This window comes from Lynx canadensis, chromosome A2, assembly GCF_007474595.2.
Source record: "Lynx canadensis isolate LIC74 chromosome A2, mLynCan4.pri.v2, whole genome shotgun sequence".
Taxonomy (NCBI): domain Eukaryota; kingdom Metazoa; phylum Chordata; class Mammalia; order Carnivora; family Felidae; genus Lynx; species Lynx canadensis.
The window spans coordinates 78,935,131-78,954,212 of record NC_044304.2 but is presented as its reverse complement, the minus strand read 5'-3'; the positions used below and the strand labels follow the sequence as shown (position 1 = coordinate 78,954,212).

The following is a 19,082-nucleotide window of genomic DNA, read 5'->3' as shown; positions in this document are numbered from 1 at the left end:
TTATAGCTATGTTATAGTTGAGTTTAGGTTTTGAAGCCAGACTTAATAGATTCATGTCTTCTTTTTGACTTACTAGCTTTGTAACCTGGTCTGTGTTCTATAAAAAGTGGTTATGAGGACTCAATGGAGTAAATACATATGAAGTACCTAGAACAGTGTCTGTCATAGAAAAGTGTGGTGTTAACTGTTCCATTACTGATTATTGTATTTCATCAAATCGAGGGTGTCATCATTTACAAAACTCCCAATTTCAGAGATACTCAGGGGTAAAAAAAAAAATAGGCATTGTAGAATTGATGAAGTGTCATGTTTTTTCTTCTTTTTTTAGTATTTGCTTTTTAATGCTACATGGTGGGCCGTAGAGTTTGCATCACTATGCTTCCGTCCAGTTGAAAACCACCGATTTATAGTTACAAGTCTTGAACTGCATATTTTCCATGTTGTACTTAGGAATTACTTTGAAAATTTTTCAAAATTGCAGGATGGGATACTTCTAAAAGTAGAAAAAATTTATAAAAATATAAAATTATTTTTTTAACTAACAGGTGAGGCATGAAATTGAAGATGGAACCATACATCTTTACATTTATTCTATACAGACTATTCCAAAAGGAACTGAAATTACTATTGCCTTTGATTTTGACTATGGGAATTGGTAAGTTCAAGTCTGTGTATATGTTAATCTGTTTTGCAGTAGTTCCTTAATGTCCTCCTAAAAATTTATGTATTTGCATTACTTTTATAGCTTTTCATTTGTATTTATCATGAGGCAATTAAAAAATCATAGCCCTAATTCAGCCATACAACACTGACCTTGTTTATGTGAGAATTTTCTCTTTCTGGTATTTTAGGGGGTACAGTGTTAGTGATATAATTAATTTGGCTGATCAGTGTGAATGGGTAATTGAACGTTTTGCCCCTCAAAACAAAGAAATTCAGGGTACATGGGTGGCTCTAACAGTTAAGCATCCAACTCTTGATTTGGGCTCAGGTCATGATCTCACAGTTCTGTTCTTGAGAGTGAGCCCCGCGTTGGGCTCTGCGCTGACAGTGCTGAGCCTGCTTGGGACTTCCTCTTTCTCTCTCAAAACAAATAAACTTAAAAAAAAACAAAAAACAAAAGCAACAGAAATTGTGCGAAGTTTTCTTGCAGTAAAAGTGTTTGTTGGAGTACTGTAAGGAAGTTCTGAGAACTGCTGTTCTGAAACACTAGGGAAGAAAGTTAAAGTTAATTCTGATATAAAAGCTTCCATTTAAATTTTATGTATTTATACATAATATAATACAAAATTATACAAATATAATACAAATATACAAAATTATAATCTGTATTATTTTGCATTCATCTTCTCTCATTCATTACTTTGAGATTTAGTTCTGTTGTTAGGTGTGGCTCTAGTTCATTTATTTTCACTGTTGATGGCATTTATCCATTCCACTATTGGTGGACCTTTAGATTTACCAAAAGTGCTCCTGTGGCTTTTTGAACACGTCTTTGTGGGTACATGTTCTCTCTGTGGTACGGAATTAGGGGTGTACTCGCTGGGTTGTAGAGTGTGCACAGCCTCAGTTTTCACCAGACATGGGTTAATCTTTAATTTGAGTATAATTGACATATAATGTTATATTAGAAAACACTAATTCTAAAAGATATGTGCACCCCTATGTTTATTGCAGTATTATTTACAATAACCAAGATATGGATAATGACCAGTTTCTATTCTTGCAGCTTTACTTCCTTGCTCCATCTCGTTATGACTTTAAAAATTGATGCTAATCCATGTGAAATGGTATCTTTTTATATTTTTAATTACCATTTTCTTTGGTTTTTTTTTGACCCAAGGATCTTTTTACATATTAATTTGTCATTTGGGTTTCCGCTCTGATGAATTGGTTAATCATCTTCCATTCTGCTCCTGGGCAGTCTTTTTCATACTGATTTTTGGGGGGATGGTTCCTTTTGTATCTTGTAGTGTATTCGGTTATAAGCATTTCAGTTCATTTCCTCCTATTCTGTATTTTATCTTTAAATTTTTCTATGGTAACCTATTTAAATGCCTAAGTTTTAAATATCCATTATGTTTTCTGTCAGTGAAATTCCTCTTCCTGCCCTGTGCATCTCTACTTAATTGTTGGCAGTCAGATTTATTATAACTTCAGCATTTCCTTGTTAGCCCTTTCTCCCCCCAGAAGGTGGAAAATTTAGCATAATGGCTCTTTGCCCATTGCTTTGAAAGACCGTATCCCATAAGTGGTTAGGAATATAAGCTTTTTATAATCTGGTTTCAAATCCTAGCTTGGTTGCTTATTATTAGCTATATAACCTTCTTATCCCTTTGTGCTTTGTTACAGCACAATATGAGAATAATAATACTCACCAAACAGGAATGTTTTGAAAATTCAGTGAGTTTAAGATACGTAAAGTGTTCAGGGATGCCTGGGTGGCTCAATTGGTTGAGCATCTGACTCTTGATTTCAGCTCAGGTCTTGATCTCAGGGTCATGAGATTGAGCCCCAGGTCTGGCTCTGCACTGGGTGTGAAGCCTGCTTAAGATTCTCTCTCTCCCTGTCTCTCACTCTTTCCCTCCCCCCCACCTCTGCCCTTTCCCCACTCCAGCTCCTGTGTGTGCACACATTCTCAAAAAAAAAAAAAAAAAAAAAAGATATGTAAAGTGTTTAAAACAATTCCTGGCACAAAATAAGTGCTTGGTAAACATGAGCTATTAGCCATCATTATTTGGAGTTCTATTATCCTGAAATCAAAACATCTAGAAAGTTTCAACCTAGTTTCTAGCAATACCTGATTTGGGGAGATGGGGGAGTAGATCATAAATTTTTGAGTTCTGTCCCTGATTCACAGATTTAGCAAGTTTGACTTATACTAGTCTTGAAAGTGAGCAAGTAGGAGTATTAGAAACTTTTTTATTGTGAACAAACACTAAACTAATTAAAACATGTAAAGTGGGAGGCTTCTACTGTTTAACTCCGATTTTGGCATGCTGCCTGTATCCTAGAGAGAAATTGAACGTTGGTGGTAGAGATACGGAGGGCAGAGTTAAGAAATATTGAAGAGATGAAAAGTGTGAGCTTTGGACTCCCCTAAACCTGTACCTGAATGCTGTCCCAACCATTTAGCTAGCATGTGACTTTGGACAAAATGCTGCCCCTCTCTGCCCATTAATCTTGTCTGTATGGTGGGAGTAATATATATCACTGCAGTGAAGATGAGAGTGCAATTATTTTTCAAGCTTCCATTTGAAAGAGAGAACATGTAAGGAGGGGCAAAAAGAAGCATAACTTTACCTTTTTTCAAAGACACTTGGTTATTGAAGTCATTCCTTAAAGTAAAATACAAACTAGTTAGGGTTTGGGACCACTGAAGTAAATACTGTTTTTGCCTTAATGTAAGCCACAGTATCATTTTACTTAAAAAGGCTCAGTTTTAATTTGAGTTGCTTCTCTAAACCATAACTGGTTATCCTTTTGATTGAAGGCCCAATCTCTGGTCAGAAATCAACTTCAAATGATTATGTTTTTTAAGTGAGGAAATAAAATCTCTTTTGTGATAGTTACCATAGGAATGCAAATTAGTGAAAAGGATTGCTCATAAATAGTAGTAGCATAGAATTTACAGAGTTGCAGCTTAAAGTGGATAAGAAGATTTTAAAGTTTGCATCCTGAATAAATATTTAACCGGTTATCTTTCCAGTAAGTACAAGGTGGACTGCGCATGCCTCAAAGAAAATCCAGAGTGCCCTGTTCTAAAACGTAGTTCTGAATCCATGGAAAACATCAATAGCGGTTATGAGACCAGAAGGAAAAAAGGAAAAAAAGAAAAGGATATTTCAAAAGAAAAAGATACCCAAAATCAGAATATTACTCTGGATTGTGAAGGAACAACCAACAAAATGAAGAGCCCAGAAACTAAACAAAGAAAGCTTTCTCCCCTGAGACTATCAGTATCAAATAATCAGGTACTGAACTATGCTCTTCTGATTGTCAGCCGAAGTCAACAAAAGAAAATAACTTGTCATATTTTAACCTCTTTTTTGCTTTATGTAAAATGGTTTAAATTTTTTAAGTTAAACCTGTTATTTAATGAAGTACTTAGAAACATAAAACACAGGTTCTACTAGAATTTGTGCATTGTTAGTAAATAACTCAGCCAGCATATCCTTGCAGAATTGAATGCAAGATATTTCTATAACTGGGTAATTAAAAACTTCTTCCAGATGGTATTGTCCTTATGTTAATAAAATTCTTATTTAAAGTCTTAATTTCCTTTTTTAAATATTTGAGGCATAATTCTATAAGGATGAGAGATAAGATTGTTCAGAGAAAATTCTCTTAACATGTACGGTAATTTGGAGGAATGAGTTTGCCCTCTATGTCTGCTTTGCCAGGGAATAGTTTGTTTTCTGCCCTCTACACAAATGAAAGTTAGGGACCATTTAAATGTGAAAATTAAGTACAGTTTTACTCATCTCCAGTACCCCATCTTCCTTAATTTAACAATAGTTTAATCAATTTAATAATTTCCCTTAAGTTTCAAATTGAACAAACATTTATTGGGCACTTGGTGTTTGTAGGCACTGGGTCTCATGAAGTAATTTTGTATGTTCATGTTTTGGGAAGACTATAAACAGAAGGCTGTGCTACCATATTTGACCTTGTGGGCTCTATTGATAACACTGACTCTAACTTTAAAAAGCAAAATTATTTGCATAATTTTGAAAGTGTTGAATTAAAACCAGTTTTAAAATTCTGAAACGTATTTAAGTAGGCTTATAATTTTCCTACGTTGAATTTGTTAGTTGTGGTTGAAAGGCATTTATAATAGTGCAGTGTCCCTAGTTTGTAGATGGAATAGTAGTATCTATAAAGCAGTCATTTCCATCTTTCAGGAACCAGATTTTATTGATGATATAGAAGAAAAAACTCCCATTAGCAATGAAGTAGAAATGGAATCAGAGGAGCAGATTGCAGAAAGGAAAAGGAAGATGGTAAGTTGGGAAGCCAGTAGCTGCTTCATGCTGTCACTTGCGCTTATGACAGCTGCTCTTCCCATAGTCATTGTCGCTGCCTTTAGGAGGCCTGTTGTTTGTTTCAAGTTAGCAAACAGGATGTGCCGCTGAGCATTTCTGTTTGGCTTTGTTGTTACCATTCAAGTAACTTGCACTAATCTTTTATATATTTACTGTGTGTTCATTAGACATTTTAGAATGTGACATTTAAGAAATTTTGAACATTTTTGAAGCTGAGAACTATCAATAAATTTTAATGCCAGAATCACTGTTCAAAATGTCTTTCATTAGCTAAATGTACCTTTCACTTCATAATTTAATGTAAAGCAAAAATGGAATTTTAAAGCTTATAATAGCACCAAATAAATGGCTTATGCAAAAAAAAAAAAAAAAAAAAAAACAACCCACTGTTTGGTAGCTACTATTTCTGTATCTCATACTGGTATCACAAGATTTTCATTAAAATACGTTTAGAATTTATATTCCTTGTTCCGCTTTTTATACATGTATTTGCAAATAAATAATACAAGATATTTTCATAGAAGTCCATGGTAATTTGGCAGTGGATATAATATTTAGGCGAGTTAAGAAAGTTTTGTGATATAGTTTGCCCAAAGATTTGAAGATGATTTTACACACCAACTAATGATCTTACTATGGGTTTTCCCCACTCCCTTTTATTTTGTTTCATGTCTGTGATTTTCATGCTGAATTCCATGGAATTGCAGGTGTCATGTACTTAGGGAAGGGTAGGATCTTTGGAATTTGGTCATTGTAGGCCTACTTAATTTGTCTTTTTTATTGCCTGGATAGTCATTCCTCCAACATGGTTTTATTGTTGATGTTCAGAATTGTGAAAGCAAAGCCCAACTTTTGCAGTCTGCAGGTTTCACAAACACTGCTGTGAGGGGACAGGGTAATGTTAGAGATGAGAGAGAAGAAAAACAACTAGGAGAAAATACTGGACGTGGTTGGTTATAAAGAAAGGAGGAGGGTTTTTTTTCCTATACCTAAAGGAATTATCTTGAACCCTTTTCAAGATGTGGTTACATCTGAATTATCTGTACCTACCCAAATCACCTGTGGCCCTTTCTTGAGGAGATTTTCAGTATTGGCCTGTTCAATCCACAGGTGCCACAGTAGCATATTTGCGCTAATCTGCAAAACCAATTTGGAGTATCACTGGTTTTGGATGATGCATGTGTATGATAAGGAGGAACCTCTTTCATAAGTTAAGGGCTACAACAATCACTTTGAAAAATCATGAAATTTTTAAAAAACAGGTTATATGCCCTTAAAATAATTTTACTCAGGTTGCATTTTGTTTAAAAGTTTTTATGACTGTGGGGCTACTTTTAAAATTTATCTATTAATGCTGAGAAAATCCATGAACTTTAGAACATCCTCATTTTCAGATCCCAGAAAATAGAAATACCCTTTTGCTGATCGAACTTTGGACAAACAAAAAGGCTTACTTGGGAATCCATTTTTGGTCAGGATTTTACCTGTTAGTATGCTATATTAATATAGGCAAATGCTTTAAATTTTATATCCATTTTAGCATATTCATTTTAATATCTGCCTCTAAGGTAGCTGCTGTGCAGCTGGGTGTTTTTCATACAAATAAAATGTGGAAAACTTGCAAAGTATCAGTGTTTAGAATTTGGTATTTTGAAGGGATATGAAATAAATATTTAAAAATCTTTGGCTCCTTGACCCTCGAAATCATTGCAATGTTATTTCTAATTGGTACATTTGCTTTGATATTTTAATTACAGAATTTTTGGGTATGGTCAAATAAGCAGAATGTAAAAGCACTGTTGGCATTCTTAAGCCAGTTGGCATGGTCTCTCCCCACCCCTTGCCACATACTGGTATTTTTGAGGACCAAAATATTTGGCTTTGAAAAGTTTAAATATTAATCAGCCTTTGGTGTCTGCCTTTTGTATTGGGTAGGTTAACAGTAGTAGTTAGAAACATTAAGGTCAGCTCCTGAGAGACTGAAATTTCCTCCTGTGAGAGGAAAGACTTTAAATCATTTTTGGGTACTAGTTCTCTTGTAGATTTACAAGATTGGGATACAAAAGGAGTTAGTCCTACTCTCCTCCCAGATAAATACCATGTAATGTCCAAATTCAAATATACTTTAGCTTATCCTTTTGTAGTGTAGCTTGAGCCATATGAAATTGTTGATTTGACAGTGTTTACCTACACAAATGGAAGTTTCATACATGACCTAATATTTAGCATTTTGCTCAGTCTCCAAAAATTGCACTGGTGGAAGTATGTATTTTGGTTGCTTGTCTTTTTTTTTTTTTTTTTTGGTGAGAATGGAAGACCAATGTCTCTGCCTTCCAGGGCATTTATAGAAACTATTATGGTGCAGCAAGAAATGTGGTAAAGGAGCTATAAATATGATAGGTAACTTACAGCTGTAGTTGGAGGTAGGGTCAAAGACCATTTCATGAAGTAGGTACTATTTAGGATGGACCTTAGGGGTGGGGTTTAAACAAGTACAGATTACCTTGTAACTAAATTGTATGGAGTACAATGTATGGAGTTACATGGAGTACAGAAATAGCCCTCCAGGGGAAAGAGCCTGGAGGTAATTATAAAAGTGATAAATCATATTTGGCTGGGATTATATAGGTGGTTTTTTGGGGTGGGGGAACAGGGAGATAAGGTTGGTTGATAGCAGATCACATGAAGTGTTGAATGATAAAGATTTCATGGAAGAATGTTTATTCAAATTACTATGTGGCCAGATAGAAAGCTATTCTTTTATTAAAAAATTTATTTTTCCCTCTATTATTTTTCCCCCTTAAAAAGTTGTTACCTACTTACAAAAGCACACCTGTGTCTAAATGGTATAGAACTGAATAAATAGATGGTTTCCTTTTAGCTAGTAAGAGATACCTCTTTGGCGGTGGTTGGAACTGACTTTGGAGAATCTTAAAATCAACCCTGTTAAGCTATGGCAGTTGAAATGCAAGTAGGCCGTTTATACTCACCTGATTCCAAAACCAGGGCACTACTGAGTGGATTCCCCCAGGTGCACGGGAGGTGAAGTAAGGGGAGGTGAGGTGGCCATATAACCTTGTCAGAGGTAAAGAAAGTATGCAGAAAGGGGTTAGATTTTGGGAAGCTCATCGTATTTTGTTGAACTAACATGTGATCAATTAAAGTATAAAGCTTTTGAAAATTTTAAATAAAAATCAGGCTTGCCCCACTCAGTGTATAATGACATGAAAAGACCCTCTTGAAGTATCTGCTGATACTAAGAATTGAAGATCACTAGAATATAAACTACGTAAGGGTGAGAATTTATAATTTTATAAATTGTTACAGCCCCAGTTCCTGTGGAAAAAAATTCCAGGTGTTTATAAAGTACATAAATGAGCCTACTAAATGTTTGTGGCAGCCATTTAAGTAGAGATATAGGTAGGCCCATGAATGTGAATTAAGTGAAGCTTCCTTATAGCCCAGGTAGTGCCCTGGAGGCCTTGCCAGGATGCAGGATTCGCCATAATTTTCTTATCCCTCATCCTTCACATCAGAAATTATTCCACAGAACACTAATATGTTTTGTGGGGTAGGGGGCGGGGGAAGCTCTGGGGCCAGTTGAGTTTAGTAAACAGTGCTTTAGATCCCCAACTTTGAGTTCTTCAGTATATACATAGTGGTGTGTTTAAAAATTTGAAAAATTCTGTTTATGAAGGCATTTTGTAAATTTTGACACCCTTCCAACTTGTTTGTGGTGATACCGTTGACATCCCACAGATTTTTATCTGATGGAACAAGCATCCTGTGGGAAAACACTACTGTTAATTCCTCTAGGGAAGTAACTTGACTTAGAAGATAGCTTTAGAAAATGCCGAAGAAATTTTAATAGTAAGATATCAGGATAAATGCCTTGCCAGGAAAGCCATCTGATGACATGTGAAATATATCCCCCATCTCACTTTTCTCTCCTTATAACATGATTAAGTTGATGTCGGTTACCAATTCTGATTTTCTTAGGTCCCATGTTCTCATCACAGAGTTTAGGAATTGTGTTTCTAAAGACGAGTAATTAATGACATTATGGTACTGAACAGCAAATGGGAACCCATTTATTTTTATAGGGTTCTATTCAAACAAAATGAGGATATTCAGCTTTAGCTGCTTTGTAATAAATTCAAGATTTCCCAAATCTCATTTAAATACTTCACTCATGCTTTCATATAACAGTGACATATGCTTTATATAATGTATATACAGTTCTTATTCATTTAACAAAAATGAGTGTTTGCTATACACTGAGCACCATTGAAAGTACTGGGTGAAAAAGAAGGCAAGGTTCTGGAGAAGCTTTCATGGAACACAAGTGCATGGAATAAGAAACAAATATCAAAGAGGAAACAGTACTGTGCAGAGAAACTGAATCATTGTGTGGCAGAGAAGAAATGGGGATACTCCACAAGCCATACTGACTATTTGCAATTATTTTATTGGTAATCAATAATCTTAACCATTTTTTAAAAGATTAATAAATCTCTAACTCTTGTTCGAGAGAATAAGCAAAGTCATTTGAGTAAGGAATCCCTTTTACTTTCTGTTTCAAGGCTATGGGTGGGGTAATTTAGCAGACTGGCCCTCCAGGTTCCCTTTCCTTTAAAAGGCAAGTTTTTAAAGAAGAACCACTTCTTATCTGTTAGCAAGGGAAAAAAGGAAACCTTGAGTCTCTAGATGTCTTCATTTTGTTTCCTTCTCAATTCTTTAGCTCTACTACTAAGCACATTTCCCTTTAAAGCTAGTGTGGGGCACAGTTCATCAGCTTATTTTCACTCAGTTAAAAAGTACCAGTTATTGCTAATTGGGATGAATTATAACAATTTACTCAGTGGGGTTTATTTTTTCAGTTGCAATATTGTATCAAACTTTAAGCCGTGTTCTTTAGTATGTACCCCTACAACTATATTGGACTTTACCTTTTCCCCATTTGTTGAATAGGAGTCTTAGACAAGTTCTCCATAGTCTCTTCCAAGCGTATCAAGTTAGAGGATTTCAAGTCAGGTTTGTGTTCCAGTGTTTACATACGGAAGCACAAAATTGGAATAAAAATTTTCAAAATACCCACTCCTCAAGTGATAAAATGCCTTTAAGGGATAGTAAGCAGACTTTATTCTGCTTACAGGAATTACAGCACTCTATATTTGCTGCTGTAAAACCATAAACTAAAATACAGGTCATAAAAGCAATTTGTTGATCTCATCAGAGAGCCTTCATAGTTTCAGCTTAGCTCCCAATACTCCAGCGTTAACAATGTGTCACTTTCATTCCTGAAAGGCAAACCTGTTTAACTGTAATTCTGGATCAGCGTCAATAATTGCCCAGCTCACAGATAATACAGTGATCCTGAGGTCTGCTCATGGGCTTGGAATGAGTCCTGGTTATAGAACATGTCTTATGTGACAAGTATAATCTCAACTACATCAAGCACAGATGTTAGGGTCTGCTGAGGTTAATTAGGACTCCTGATTTCACTGATCCCCTACATAGGCTGTCACTACCCTAAGCCATATATAAAACTGGTTATTTTTCAGGTAGGTCTGTAAAATTGGTGCTAAGTTTTCAGTCATTAACTAGATACTATATGTATGGTTATGTGTCAGAATGTATTGGATGCATTGGTGAAAATGCTGAATGACCTGGGAACCTTCAGGAATTTAAAATAAAATTAGATCAGTGTGCTAATGATTTTTTTCATGTAGAAAATCAAAGGCATGCTTACATTTCCAACATTTGTGTGTTTTTAAGATGAAGTTGGGTTAAAGGTATTAGGATATCTCTTTAGTGCTTTGGCTGACAGTTGTAGTAAATGTGAGAGGAGTTATGCTTTATTTTGCTTATGTAGTGTTACTGGTGGTTAAATGGAGAGAGTAAATTAGGAACCAGGAACCTTGGATAAGAATTACGGCTCTGCCTTTGAGTGAGTCACTTAATACACATGGGCTTTGGTTTCTTCAGCACAGGACTAGACTTTTTTTTCCCCTAAGATCTTGACTAGCTCAAAAAGATGGAGTCATCTCTAAAGGATTTTCCTTTAGAAAAATTTTTAAATGAATGAGTTTGGTCCTTGTATCAATCTCTGACTCTCATTCTGACCATCTAAAACCAGTGAATACTGGACTATGTCAAACTTATTTTGTCATAAATTCATATTTACCTTAAATACTGGTAAGTTTTTTACACATAAAATCATTCTTGCCAAGTTTGTTTCTTCTGGAAAAATGTACTTTTCTCAGATCTAGTTTAAAATTTTTTGAAGAGATAAAATAACCACAGTAATTAGCCCCTTCTCCTCTCTCCACACCCGCTCCCCTGTTCAACAGGTGAAGCAGTTATGAAAATTATCATTTTTTATTTATTTTTGAGAGAAAGAGAACATGAGCGGTGGAGGGGCAGAGAGAGAGGAGGACAGAGGAGGATCAGAAGAAGGCTCTGTGCTGACAGCAGCGAGCCTGATGTGGGGCATGAACCCACGAACCACGAGATAATGACCTGAACTGAAGCTGGACTGAGCCACCCAGGTGCCCCCCAAATTATTTTCTAATTACTCCAGATTTCTAAATTTAGGATTTTAGAAAAGCCCTAATATAGAGACAGGGTTTTAATAGAGAGCCATAAGATGCAAGGAGGTTGAGTAAAGTGATTAAAAGACCAGAGATAGAAATTAACTAAGGAAAGAATTCAGCTTTAAAACTTCCAGTTCCAGTGAAAAGACTACTTTCACCTCTGCCGTTTTTTAGTGCCAGTTACCCACCCCAGAACAAGAGAAGGAAGATGCAGACATGTAACAAGCAATCTTACCTCCGTGGACCTCAGTTTTCTTACCTGTAATATAAAGAGACTGAGGATAACTTGTTTTGAAAACTGATTAATTAGAAAGTCACTATTGTCAGAGGAGTTCTGTTGACAGATGATTTTTGTCCCCTTATTGAGTGTAAAAAATGAAAAAAGAAAAAATACAGGCAAGAGTAGTAAGCCAAAGTTTCCAGAGTATAGGTGTCTTAATGCTTGAAACTGTGCTAGTAATTACTGGAACTAAAGCTCCAAGTTGGAGAAGACTATGCATGCATCCCGACCTTGAGTTTCGAACCCTTCTCCCCCATGTCACTGACACAAGAGGAAAGCCAAACGGATCTGAGACTCAGGACTTGGTTCTTTTCATTTGGAGAACTGGACAGGTGATGAAAGTGCTTCTTCCTGTTTCTGGTTGAAAACAAGCATTTGCCAGGCCCACAGGCCAAGGCTCTGGGTCTTGCTTTTAATATTTTCTCTCCAAAGAGAACTGAAGATCAGAGGAACTCTTGTTCCAGTCCCTGCCTTGAACTGTCAGCAGAAGACAGGTCAGAGGAAGAAGGATGCCTTAGAAGAATTGTAATTGAGGGCAAGAAAGCTAAAGTACAAATAATAATCGACACCTAGGGGATGCCCACCATTTTCCAAGTGCTGTTGGCAAGCTGCACAGATACCTTCTATTTGAACTCAGTGAAGTGTAATTATTATTACATTTTGTAAAAAGCTCAAAAAGGTTAACTAGGTTGTGAAGTTGCCTAGGGTCACAAAGATAGCAAATGACGGGTAGAATCATAATTTGAACGCAGCACTTCAGCCTGTAATATCCTGGTACCACAATGTCAATAATATATTCGCTCCCTAAGTTCCTATGAATGTAATCTTTTCAACATTTGTTAACGTAGGAACTTTTCGAATCTTATTTGAAAAAATGGCTAACTTCTATGAAGAAAGAGATTTTCAGTTTGGTAGAGCAAGGTAGTTTTTGATGCTTTTGTTGTTGTTGTTGTTTTGCTTTATCTGTATCGTGAACAGTGATCCAACAAGTATTCATTCCTTTCATGAAATATATTTGTAATGACAGGGTTTCTGGAGAGGTTTTGGACTCTGAGGCTCTCCAGTGTATATGTTCACCCTCACTCCCCAAGTACCATCAATAGGAGGTTTTGCTAACATCCCAGAATTTATTTTTTACATTTGCCATGAACATTTGCAATTCTGAATTGTACTTCAGAGCAATGACATTTATTATGCCACTTGAAATTTAAATTTTGTAGACAAGAGAAGAAAGGAAAATGGAAGCAATTCTGCAAGCTTTTGCCAGACTTGAAAAAAGAGAGAAAAGAAGAGAACAAGCTTTGGAAAGAATCAGCACAGCCAAAACCGAAGTTAAAACAGAGTGTAAAGACACGCAGGCTGTCAGTGACGCCGAAGCTACTCAGGTTTAGTTTTGTTTTCACCCCTTAAGCACTTTCCAGTGAGACTGTCACACCTGGTTTAGTTGCATCTGTAAGGAATTCTGTCTAATGCTGCTCAGTGGCATTTTTCAAATGCTAGGAGATTTTAGACTTGAGATACAAGATCCTATTTGTTTTTCAATAAGAAAAATGTAATTTAGTATATATCAGAATTCAGAAAAACATTTAAGGGCATTAGCTCCTGAAATGAATTAATGCTTTTAGATTTCAGCTTCTCACTTACATAAACACAGTATCAAAAGTTCCACTCTGTTGTATTTTGAATTAGGAACAAGCAAAAGAAGAAACTGCTAGCAAGCCTGCCCCTGCCAAAGTGAATAGGACGAAACAGAGAAAAAGCTTTTCTCGGAGCAGGACTCACATTGGGCAGCAGCGGCGCAGACACAGAACTGTCAGCATGTGCTCAGATATCCAGCCGTCTTCTCCTGATCTAGAAGTTACTTCACAACAAAATGATATTGAAAATACTGTACTTGCAATAGAACCAGAAACTGAAACTGCACTAGCAGAAATAATTACTGAAACTGAAGTTCCAGCACTTAATAAATGTCCTACAAAGTACCCTAAAACAAAGAAGGTATGATTCTTAATGAATGTAGGAACTGTTTTTAAAAACAGTGTCTTATGATGTGAAATAGATTTGTGTTTTTAAGATACATTCTGTAAAACCTCATTAGGAAACAGAGTAACAGGTATAGTTTTTACACCTAGCAAAGTTTTATTGTGTTTTTTTTTTAATTTTTTTTTTTTAACGTTTATTTATTTTTGAGACAGAGACAGAGCATGAACAGGGGAGGGGCAGAGAGAGAGGGAGACACAGAATCTGAAATGGGCTCCAGGCTCTGAGCTGTCAGCACAGACGCGGGGCTCGAACTCACGGACCTTGAGATCATGACCTGAGCCGAAGTCGGACGCTTAACTGACTGAGCCACCCAGGCACCCCTATTTTTTTTTTTTTTTTATTTATTATGAGAGAGACAGCGCGAGCGGGGGAGGGGCAGAGAGAGCTGGAGAGAGAGAATCCTAAGCAGGCTCTGCACTGTTAGTGCAGAGCCTGATGCAGGGCTCAGACTCACAAAACCATGAGATCATGACCTGAGCCAAAACCAAGAGTGGGATACATAACTGAGTAAGCCACCTGGGCAGCCCCACCTGACAAATTTTTTTAAACCAAGAATGAGAATCACAGAACTATAAAAATCAGTTAATAAAAATGCTTGCGTTATTATTAAAGACAGTTATATATTCAGTATATCAAGACGGCCTTTTTGTATTGTAAATCATAATGTAGTGATTTTAAGAATTTATCAAAATTGCTATTTTTGCATGCCCTATGTACTAAGTTTACTCTTCTCAGAAACAACTGGTTTTACATGTTATCCTTTATTTTTTTTGTATTTCTTACAAATTTCACAGCATAGGTAAATAATAAAAAATAAATGTTAAGGAATTACTGATTGCCGTAAGGGAAGGGCAGGTTTAGATCAATTTGTTCATCTTTGAAAAACTGTCAGATTGAATGAGGCAATTATGAAACTATTCACCAAGGTAAATCAACCTGAGCTTTATAGCTCAGAAATAACAGAACATCCATATGAAGCCCCCACCCCCAGTGTAGAGTATGGTAGATTGGAGCAGAGATACCAAAGTGGTAATCCTTAGACTCTTTGGGGAGGGGTTAGATCATGAATAGTAATTCTCGCACACTTTTATAACAAAATATTTTGAGACTTAATTTATCTTGTCTTTGTTCTTACCAAGTTCAGCACAGTTTGTAGGTAGTGTGAAGCCAGGAGAAATATATCAGTAAACAACCACGATGAGCCCAGGAATGTACTTTCACAGTGAATCAGAGGGTTAGTTAGAGATAAGATCTAAATACAGTTCTAATTGGAAGTCTGTACTCTTCCTTACAGCCCTTCAGATCTTGAACAAGCCAACACTTGCCTTATTAATGAGCAGTTAAATGTATGCTAATTATACTGGAATTAAAAAAACAAAACCAAACAATTAAGTTATTCTTACCCACTTTGGAAGGACAAAAAATAACCACCTTTTCTTTGTAATTTGGATTAGTGAAAAGAAAAACTCATGGTTAAAAGAGAAGATACAAATAGGACATAATTCCTGCCTTTTAATTTTTAAGTGACTAAATTATTGTGGTGTTATCAATTTACTTAAATTCCTGACCTGAGATGTAGACTCTTATATCATATTTGATTCTCTAAAAAAGCCTCTCTTGCCACAGGTTTTGTTGATGGTATTCCCTTATTTAAAAAAAAAATTTTTAGCATTTATAATTTTGGAGAGAGAGTGGGAGTGGGAGAGGGGCAGAGAGAGGGAAACACAGAATCTGAAGCAGGCTCTAGGCTCTGAGCTGTCAGCACAGAGCCCAGTGTGGTGCCCAAACTTGCAAACCACGAAATCATGACCTGAGCCTAAGTCTGATGCTTAACTGATTGAGCCACCCACCAGGTGCCCCTTCCCTTCTTCTTTTAAACAGTATACTGTTTGAGTACCGAATTATCATGATTTCTCCTAATGTAAAGGCCTCATTCAATTTAATAATACATAGTACTTATTCTGTGCCAGATACTGTTTGAAGAACTTTGTTACTTAGCTCTTTTAATCCTTGCAATAACCCTGTTTGTAGAGCTAGTTGCTATTTTGACCCTTCTTTGACAGATAAGGATTGAGATGTGGAAAGATTGCATAACTTGACCTATGGAAAGGTCACAGTGTAAGTGGCAAAGCCAGGATGCATAATCCAGGCATCTGGGTGCAGATTCCATGTGCTTTTCTGGTTTTTGTTCTGGACATAACCAATTGTATAGACACTGAGAAAAAAAAAAGATACTAGAATGCTTATAATGATTATCTCTGGAAGACAGGATGTGGGTAGATCATTCTTTTAATGTGTGTTTATCTGTATGTGTAAGAATGTATTAACTACTTTTAGTACTTTTTTTTTTAACAAATTACACTTCCAGTAAAAATAAAAAGGATACATTTGATACCCACATAGAAAAGATCAGTGCCCACACAGCAGACAAAATGTGCTTGTGCTGATAAATGTAATCCTTATTTCCATGCCCATTACAGTCAAACTTTATTAAATAACTAAAACTAGCCTACAAGAAAAGTGAGTAATCATTATACTTTCTTTAGGGATCAGGCATATTCATGTTACCAGTAAAGTCTGAACTGCATGCACTGTCAATTAAAAAAATCAACAGAATTTTAAAAAGGATTATGTAAAATTTTAAATACTGATTGTCAATGCCAACACCCCGCCCCCTTCCTTTTTTTTTTAATGTATATACACTGGTCTCATCATCTCCTGGGGATTCTGATAGTCAATCAGGGTAGAAAAGCACTGCATAAAATCAGATTTTTCTAACAAACAGGTCATAGAAGCAGTAGCAAATCTAAATTCAGTGTTTTTGTGTGTTTATAAGATGGTACTGAATCTCTTAGACTTGACTCTTTTACAGAAGGTACCATTATGTGATTTCTTCCTGCAAAGTACTATTGTATAAAAAATTTTAGGAGTAAGACAAGGTACCCAAGGAAATGTAGAATGATGGATTGATTTTTTAGACATATGAATGATTTAAATTAATATTTCATTTTGGATAATATGTTTTCAGATTTGGGGTCAGAGTGTTCTATAGGAGCATCTGTATAACTGTAATTACATGTAGAATGATCCGGATTTCTCTTTTCTCTAGCACTTGGTCAGTGAATGGTTAAGTGAGAAGAATGAGAAGACTGGAAAACCTTCTGACAGCCTTTCAGAAAGGCCTCTGCGCATAACTACAGATCCTGAGGTGTTAGCCACACAGCTCAATTCTTTACCCGGCCTCACTTACAGCCCCCACGTATACTCTACTCCTAAGCACTATATCAGATTTACTTCACCATTCCTTTCAGAAAAAAGGAGAAGAAAAGAACCTACTGAAAACATTTCTGGCTCATGCAAGAAGGTAAACTGTTCTTTGGCTATATAAATCTAGGATGAGCCAAGGCCAGTCTCCTTCCTTAATATCATTCCTGGCAGTGAAATGCTTTTACCATCAGCTTTACATTTACAGGCTGTATAAACAGCTACAAACTGACTTCTATTCCTTTATTATGTATTTCAGCGATGGTTGAAACAAGCTTTAGAAGAGGAAAACTCAGCAATTTTACATAGATTTAATTCACCCTGTCAAGAAAGATCCAGAAGTCCTACAGTCAATGGTGAAAGTAAAAGTCCACTGCTATTAAATGATAGCTGTTCTCTTCCAGGTAGAATTTCTTTTCAGTACTGTTTTAGTGTGAAGAATGTGGCAGGATGTAAATGGTTTTTACAGCAAACATATTCTAGTTATTATGTACTTTATAAAAGCAGCATTTTTTTCGAGAGAGAGCGAATAAGCATGTGCAGGCAGGGGGGGAGGGGGGGGGGAAATCCCAAGCAGGCTCCATGTTACAACCCTGAGACCATGACCTGGGCCAAAATCAAAAGAGTCAGACGCTTAACTGACTGAGCCACCCAGGGGCCCCAAGAAGCATATTGTTAACTTTTTTCTGTCCTCTAACCTTTTAGATGAAGATAAACATGAAAACCTTCATTTAGTACTATGTATGTTGGGGTTTAGGGGTGAAGTTACGGGCTGCTTCTCAGATTCAATAGAACTCTTAGAATAAATCGATTAAGTTAACATCTGTACTTGTAAGACTTCTTAGAAACTCCTAGGCCTGTAAGTCATTTGGCAAGATAATGCATGTTGTAATAGTAAAATTAACGCAGGGAGGGGTGGGGAGAGATTGCTTCATGTTAGTAGTATCTTTAAAAACCCTGAAATTGAGTTTGGGGGTGAAAGTCATCATAATTACTATTGTTGATGTTTTGATCTTTCCCAGAATATATTACAGATTGTAGCACATACCAGCAATATAATGTCTGTGAATTATTATTGCATCAACAGATTTAACTACACCACTAAAAAAACGAAGACTTTATCAGTTGCTAGATTCTGCTTACTCAGAAACCTCCACACCTACTCCCTCACCATATGCTACACCAACCCACACAGATATTACTCCCACGGACCCATCATTTGCCACTCCTCCACGGATAAAATCAGATGATGAAGCTTGTAGAAATGGTTATAAGCCCATATATTCGCCAGTTACCCCAGTAACTCCTGGCACACCAGGAAATACCATGCACTTTGAGGTGAGAAATTTAAATGGGGGGGGGGGGAACCTTGTGGGATTGGTATTTAATAGCAACCCCCAGTGTACTGAGAGTAGAAAAAAAGTTTTTAACAAACCAAATAATCAGATATGGAACATTCACTTATGTGAATTTAAACTTTTACATTTTTATTAAAATGAGCATAATGTTCATCTTATTTTGATACTCGGCATCAGACTGAATGGCTGTGTATATCAAATTGAGGCAGGTATCTTATGTGGGGAATGGAAATAAAACAAAAGAAAGTTTAAAACCAAAGTCCGTGTAATAGTTTGTTGTCATTTCTATAAATATCATGGATTTAATTTTTATATTTTAACTTTCAATTTTTTCTTTTATATAGAATATTTCTTCCCCAGAAAGTTCTCCAGAAATTAAGAGACGCACTTATAATCAAGAGGTAAGGAGTTATTCAATAAGGTTATTGACATTAGTGACCTTTGCCTATTATTATTTTGTTTAAATTATGAGGAGATTTTAAAATAAGTAGTCTCA

At 36.1% G+C, this 19,082-nt stretch overlaps 1 protein-coding gene across 4 annotated transcripts in view; it reads left to right on the top strand.

The window, feature by feature from the left end:
* KMT2E (lysine methyltransferase 2E (inactive)) overlaps positions 1–19,082 on the top strand; it is a 100,486-nt gene that overhangs the window by 75,018 nt on the left and 6,386 nt on the right. For 3 of the 4 annotated variants that reach the window (XM_030307789.1, XM_030307788.1, XM_030307791.1), the window contains 9 exons: positions 546–655; positions 3,710–3,974; positions 4,905–5,003; positions 13,142–13,306; positions 13,611–13,919; positions 17,074–17,328; positions 17,488–17,632; positions 18,316–18,566; positions 18,931–18,987. In XM_030307789.1, coding sequence (XP_030163649.1) covers positions 546–655; positions 3,710–3,974; positions 4,905–5,003; positions 13,142–13,306; positions 13,611–13,919; positions 17,074–17,328; positions 17,488–17,632; positions 18,316–18,566; positions 18,931–18,987 — 1,656 coding nt within the window. The remainder of the gene's footprint in view (positions 1–545; positions 656–3,709; positions 3,975–4,904; positions 5,004–13,141; positions 13,307–13,610; positions 13,920–17,073; positions 17,329–17,487; positions 17,633–18,315; positions 18,567–18,930; positions 18,988–19,082) is intronic. The other variant, XM_030307790.1, reaches the window with a different exon arrangement.